The sequence below is a fragment of the Manis pentadactyla genome, chromosome 2 (assembly GCF_030020395.1).
Source record: "Manis pentadactyla isolate mManPen7 chromosome 2, mManPen7.hap1, whole genome shotgun sequence".
Taxonomy (NCBI): Eukaryota; Metazoa; Chordata; class Mammalia; order Pholidota; family Manidae; genus Manis; species Manis pentadactyla.
The window spans coordinates 84,549,708-84,556,296 of record NC_080020.1 but is presented as its reverse complement, the minus strand read 5'-3'; the positions used below and the strand labels follow the sequence as shown (position 1 = coordinate 84,556,296).

General features: G+C 39.1%; 1 protein-coding gene across 4 annotated transcripts in view; it reads right to left on the bottom strand.

Moving 5' to 3' along the window:
• Positions 1 to 49: 49 nt before the first annotated feature.
• GFM2 (GTP dependent ribosome recycling factor mitochondrial 2) overlaps positions 50 to 6,589 on the bottom strand; it is a 90,134-nt gene continuing 83,594 nt past the window's right edge. For all 4 annotated transcript variants that reach the window (XM_036886078.2, XM_036886077.2, XM_057494299.1 and 1 more), the window contains 3 exons: positions 5,157 to 5,272; positions 946 to 1,128; positions 50 to 312 (listed from right to left, as the gene is read on the bottom strand). In XM_036886078.2, coding sequence (XP_036741973.2) covers positions 184 to 312; positions 946 to 1,128; positions 5,157 to 5,272 — 428 coding nt within the window. In that variant the 3' untranslated portion in view covers positions 50 to 183. The remainder of the gene's footprint in view (positions 313 to 945; positions 1,129 to 5,156; positions 5,273 to 6,589) is intronic.

Genomic DNA, 6,589 nt, shown 5'->3' with positions numbered 1-6,589 from the left:
CAACATCAAAGCACATTGCTCATCATATCAAATAGAAAGGAAACTCAGCTCCAGTTCTCAAGTTACATCTTTATAATTAAACAATAGTTTGTCTAATAACACAATAAAAATTGGTCTTACTGCAGGCAAATGGAGGCAGGTATTCACTCCTGAATTGCTCTTCTCTGCAAGGGCCCAAAGCACTTAGGTCAGGCCACTTCTCCGGCTCAGCAGTGCGCTTTGTTCTTGAGGGTTCATTGCTTGAAAATTAGATACCTCTAAGGCAAAAGTAGCTGAGCCTGAAGTCAGTGTTCGAAGCACAGTTGAATAACCCTAATCAAAATACTGTCAGTCAGTTACCAGATTTAAGCCTGAGTTTCTCTTCCTGCTGTTTCTTTTGGCCATTATCAGGAAATACATAAAACTTAACCATATAATAATTTCCTTTGAGTGGATCATTTAGCCATTTGGGGGTAAAATCTTGATACAGAAATACTGCGGAGGACAGAAAACATAGTAGTGTGGGTATGCTTCAGATGTATTCCTTGGTCCCAGAATTTGGTATGATGCCCTACCTACTATTCTGCCAGCACTCCGATGCCTAGAGCAGAAGAGGTTGGACTGAAGGATGACGGGCTGCCTGAAAACCGGCAGTGAATGGAAGCAGTAGGTTAAACACTTGGAAAGGGGCCTAGACAGTGGGAATGCTCATTTAGGTTGGTCCCACATTTTGGTACAGCATACCTCCAACCTCTGTGCAGGGCTGGAAATGACCCCCAAGTGGCTGTAATCCCCTGGATTTCCCCCAACAAAGTCCTAACAGTTCCCATTGGTTGAAACTTCACATAACTCCTAAATCTAAAGCCCCAGTGCTGTTTTCTGATGTTCCTGATGACCTATCTATTGTGCTCAGTATATATATACCCTGTATTAAAAATACACACTTTTCAGTCACAGCGTACCTACCATAGTTTCTGCTAAGGGAACAAATCCAATAACAACTTTGTTGTCCTGACGAGTCTGGATTTCCTGAATGTTCCCTCTTCTTTGTGCTAGATCTGCCAGAACAGGGCTGAGGTAATCTCTAGTCACTGTAACCTCGAGATTCATTAGGGGCTCCAAAATTTGCTTATCAGCTTTCTTCAGAACCTAAAGAAATTAGAGAAGAGGGGTTAACATTCTTTAAATTGGAAATGAAATTTCTGTTAAAATTCATAAAACCTTAGTATGTAAATACTGCTCACACTCTTAAGCCTAAAGCTGTAAAATAACATTTTATGGGAAATTCCAATATTTGCTGTACATGTGACAACAGTATGTCTGAGATCTCCTGAAGGGTGTGTTGTAAGGGTGTGCTTAGAAAACCTTCATTATACAGAGTACCTGTGAACATGTGGCCAGACATACAGTGAAAGAAAATGACTTTCCCCTTTTAATCAAAGACATTTCTTCATATTTAAACCACCTCCTGTTTGTTCCTGATGCCTAGTTATAGTCCATGCCACATGTCAGGACAATCAAGGAGAGAAAGAAAGGTGGAGCTTTAAAAAAAAAAAGTTTAACATAATAGGGTAGTAGAAACACATTCTCTATTTAAAATAAACAGATTGTTACCTGTTCCAAATTTTAAACTTCAAAGGGAAAGAAGAACAAAACAAAAAACTAAAATAGTGTAGGGCAAGGAAGAAGTGGAAGAAAACTGGAGAGTTAGCACCAATATAAAGAAAACTTACTGACCGTCCCAGTCAGCCACTATTTTTAATAGTATTATTACATCAGACAAATTGGTAAATGGGTTTATGGATGCATTTGCAAGCACCTAAGTAATGGGTTTGATGTAAAAAACTACCCTACTTTTCCAGCCTGCCAGAGTTCAAAAGCAAAATGATTACCTATGGATTCTAAACTCATGTTCGGTTATCAGGAGAGAGTAATAAACTGAGACTTAGCAATGGAAACCAGATAAATGAGAAGCTCTGGAATATGCTCTAACCTTTATCTGGGTTTAGTGGATAACCTTTCTGCTCTCACCTAACACTCATTATTACTAAGGCCTTAGATGGGGGCAGTAACATAGTGTATATTGTCAAATAATGGCTTGGGGCCTCTCACCCTTCAGTCCCCGATACCTCACTTCCACCCCACTACTCTTCCCCTGCTCCTTACCCTCAAAATCAGTAAAAATGGTCAGATGAGTCAAACCAATACATTCTCTTTATCATAGAAATTTCAAAAAATATCACATGCATATAATATTAAAACAATCTCTTGGTTCTTCATAGCTGATTAAACCTTTAGAATCCTCAATTGGAATGACTCAACTATAGAAAATGTACCCGGTAGTCCTTCTTGAATGAAAATATTACTAAAAAATGATAGTCAACAACAAACAACTAACTTTATATCCTCTCTATTCTTGCAATTCTTACCAAGAGCTTTATGCCACTTTATATAATGTCTTTTAGAACAAAATTAACAGAGTGGGAAAAGGTAAAAATTAAGAGGAGAAATGCTATAACTGAGGAAGGGACTGGATTCTATGCAACTAAATAGGGTATGACTGCACTTGTGGGTCTGTCCTTATCTCTCATTCCTCTTCACAATCTTTTCTTGGCAACACTGCCTAATTGCACAGCTTCTAAAACATTTATGTAGCTTCCTTAAAAACTTGAAATTCCACCTGGCCCAGGCCCTGAGTGCTCCATCCTTGTACTCCACTGGCCTGCTGTGGGATGGCATCTGAAGATAGTACAGCAACTCAACAGGCCCCACACCGAGCTCATCATTTTCTCTAAGCACCCTTGCTGCTCTTCCCTATTTCTGCTGATGGTTTCACCAGTCTTCAGTTCACCAGGACATGCACCTTTGACTTCCTTTTCCCCAGGTAAGCTGTAAGAGTTCCATTCCTATTGCTGGCATCCCAGTTCAGACTCCCTGCTCTGGATTCTCTCTTACCTACCCCTCCAATCTCTTCTGTATTCTGATGATTGTGCTGCCTTCATAAAAAATTTTAAATTATTCACTGCTGTTCTTAAACTTCAAACACCTAGTTTTTAAAGGTTTCTCCACAGTCTGACACTATTTTTTACTTTTCCAACATTATTCTTCACTTCTCAGCTTTCTTCATCGGATATTACAGCTAAAGGGATTCTTTAATTTCCCTGTCTGGAATGCTCCACACTGTGAAAAATTCCTCCAAGTCATCATTGCTCAAATATTAACTCCTTTCCAAGAATCCTGCCCAATACCCCACTTCACAGCTTTTATGGTTTTCAGTCTGTTCCAAGTAATATTGTGGCTAGTTAGCTATATTTAATTCCTTCTTAATTATAAGCTCCTTCAGGTCGAGAAAAGCATGAGTCCTATTTGTCTATCCAGTACCCAGTATACTAGAAGCACAACACGAATGTCTTAGTAAATATATGAAGCATCATTAATTTCTCATAAGGAGGGAAAAGGAGCTTCTCTATTAGACGAATCTTAGCAATGGCTGCAGTACCTCCATTAGGAGTGTTTCATTTAAGTTAATACATTAAAACTGAAGATTAAATGTAAACCCCCATAAAGTTAATTCATGTTCTTTGATATGATCTTAAAAAGGCCAACCAACTCAGAAATACTTACAGATGTTATTTTTAGAAGGAAGGACCAATAAATAGATTAGAAGGACTAATTATTTTTAGAAGGAAGGACCAATAAATAGATTAGAAGGACTAATAAAAATATGAAAATATTAGATTTTGAAGGACTGGCCAATATACTGGGGCTTGGGATTAATTTAGAACCCTTACATCACTTTAGGTTACTGTTATTTCAATACTAAAACCAATTTCAGGAGAAATTTTACAAATTACTGGAAGGTAAACAGCCTCAACAATTCAATCATGACTACTTACAGGTGATATTTCTAACTATATGCTTAGACAAACAATATTTAAATAATTCTATTTTTTGAATGGTTCCTTTTTAAATAAAAAAAAAACCTAAGTATGAATTTGAACTTGTATGAAAGAGACTAAATTTAAGTTCAGCCTGCTTAGAAAGTGAGGTACTTACACAGTTAATTTAAATACCCTAATTATGGATTCAAATAAGACTACAGAAAAATCACAGTCCAAATACAGTCCAAAATATTAGAAATGTTATAAAAGCAAGGGTTTTACAGCAGTGGACTCAAAGACACTGGGAAGTGACTAGTGATTATCAAGGGGGAAAGGCTGGAGCGGGTTTTGAGGGAGGGTGGCAGGGATAAAGGGGCAGAATAATTTGCAATCACAGTATAAGTTGGTCACGGGGGCTACAGTACAGCATGGAGAATATAGCCAATGATCCTGTAACATCTTACTACACTGGTAGATAGTAACTGCCCTAGAGGGGTGAGGATTTAATAATATGGGTAACTGTTGAACTACTATTATACATCTGAAACCAATATAAGATTATGTATCACAAGACATCTGTGTTGTGCTTCATTAAAAAAAAAAAAAGTTTTAATGTGAAATCAGTCTCCTACAAAACTAGAGTATTCCCACACTGAGAAGAATGCATGGAATCACCCTTCAGCCCGCTAAGGTCCTGGAAGTCAACCCATCTCTGGTAGATTATTGGGCAAGACGCTCAAAGACATACCCCCAGGTAACTGTGCCAAGACCAGACTGTTTGATGCTTTGAGAAAGGAAGATGCTTATTCTGAATCTGTTATTCAGGGGAACTTACCTGATTTCAATGACTCTTGATTAAAGTAATCTTACTTGAATAAACATGAACTCCAAAACTGGAACCAATATTACACCTTCAATGTCCTTTGGATTATAGTCCACTTTGAGCTAAGCTGACCCCAGAAATGTCCTCTACTCAAACCCACAAAGCTTGCTGCTAATGGCTATATCTCTGGGATGGGGAAAGCAGAGATACCACTTAAGGAAACTTTCCTCTCTGCCAAAATCAGAGGATATTTCATAGCAATCTGTGTTAAACAGTTAAGTAGATCCTCTTTCAATACAACCCTTGTGATTAAGAAATCAAAGATTCTGCAAGGTTAAAAACTCTTGTTGACTGTAAGGCTCAGGAGAAAAAGACACGAGGTTGGGCACGGCAAGCACAGCTGTCTGCGGGTCAGTGGTGTGCACTGCTGGGAGAGCTACCTGAAGCACAGGGAACTAGGGATCATTCTATACCTTTTGGACACATCTTGAGACACAGGCAGAAATCATGGTTGTGGAGGTACCAGGATGAATTATCAGTGAATGTAAAGTAATTGCCACATCTTGAACTGGGGATCCAAGCAGTGGTCCTAGGTGAGGGAAAAAATTTTATTGTATTAGGACTCTATATACAATATGGAGTAAGTGAGAAGCATGAACAGATAGCAAGAGGACTTCCAGTTTCCAGCTCTACATATAAGGAGCCTAGGAGTCATTATGTTGTTCTCAAAACAATAGCAGAACAATCTAAAAAACCAACTCTTCTTGGATCCATGAGAGAGGGGAGGACAAAGGGCAAACCATTATCCCCAAGACTGGAGAGAGTGATGAATACAGGGAGTCACAGCTTCCTGGAGCAGAGACTCACTAGCAGAAACTGTCCCAGGAACCAGAGTCAGGGCACAAAAACCAAAAACGTAATTGATGAATTGCTGAAGGCTCAGTGTAGACAAGTCTGAGAGTTAGAAACTCCAGGGGGACCCAGTCATAAGGGGAAGGTCCCCACAATTTTGAGATTACCTCCAGGAGGTCTAGCAGATTCTAACAGTAAGCATCAGAGAAAAATCTGTGCTGTTGAAAGGGGAAGGGAAGAGAAACTTATGAAACACTCCAGGGTACTCTCTTCTTAACAGGGCCTGCCTTCAGGGCAAACTAGTTAACCAGAGCCTAGCTTGCTAGGGGTATTATAAGAGCCTAACTGACCTGAGGGAAATATCCAACTCCAGCCCACTCTAGCCACCCTGTCCAACTAAGGCAGGTGGAAAAAACTTGAGGGCACTCATGCAGTTCACAGCCCAGAAGCACAGGCTCACCAGAAGACTGACAGCTAATCTGAGGACTACAGAACACTTCCCCTCCCCCATATCTCACCACCACATCCCTAAAGGGCTGTTTATAGCAGCTCTTTACTGAGAACATCATGTCTGGCTATCAAGAAAAAAGTTACAAAGCATATTAAAAGGCAAAGAGCACAATTTGAATAGACAAAGCAAACACCAGACCACACATGACAGAGATGGTGAATGACCTGAATGGGAATATGGCATTGATTTGTATGCTAAGGGCCCTAATAGATAAAGCATGCAAGAACAGAGATGGGTGAAGAAGACAGAGTAATAAAAGTCCTAAGGAAGAGCCAAAAAGAAATGCTTGAGATCAAAATTACTATAACCGAAATGAAGAATATGCCTTTGATGGGCTTATAAATACACTGGACTCAGCTGAGGAAAGTCTCTGACTTAGAAGATAAAGCAGTAAAAACCTCAAAAACAGAAAAATAAAGGGAAGGAAAGACTACAAAAAAAAAAAAATATCCTAGGACTGTGGGACTATAAAAGGTGTAAGATACACATAATTGGATGAGATAAGGAGAAAATACTATCAAAGTTAGAAAAAAACACTGAAAT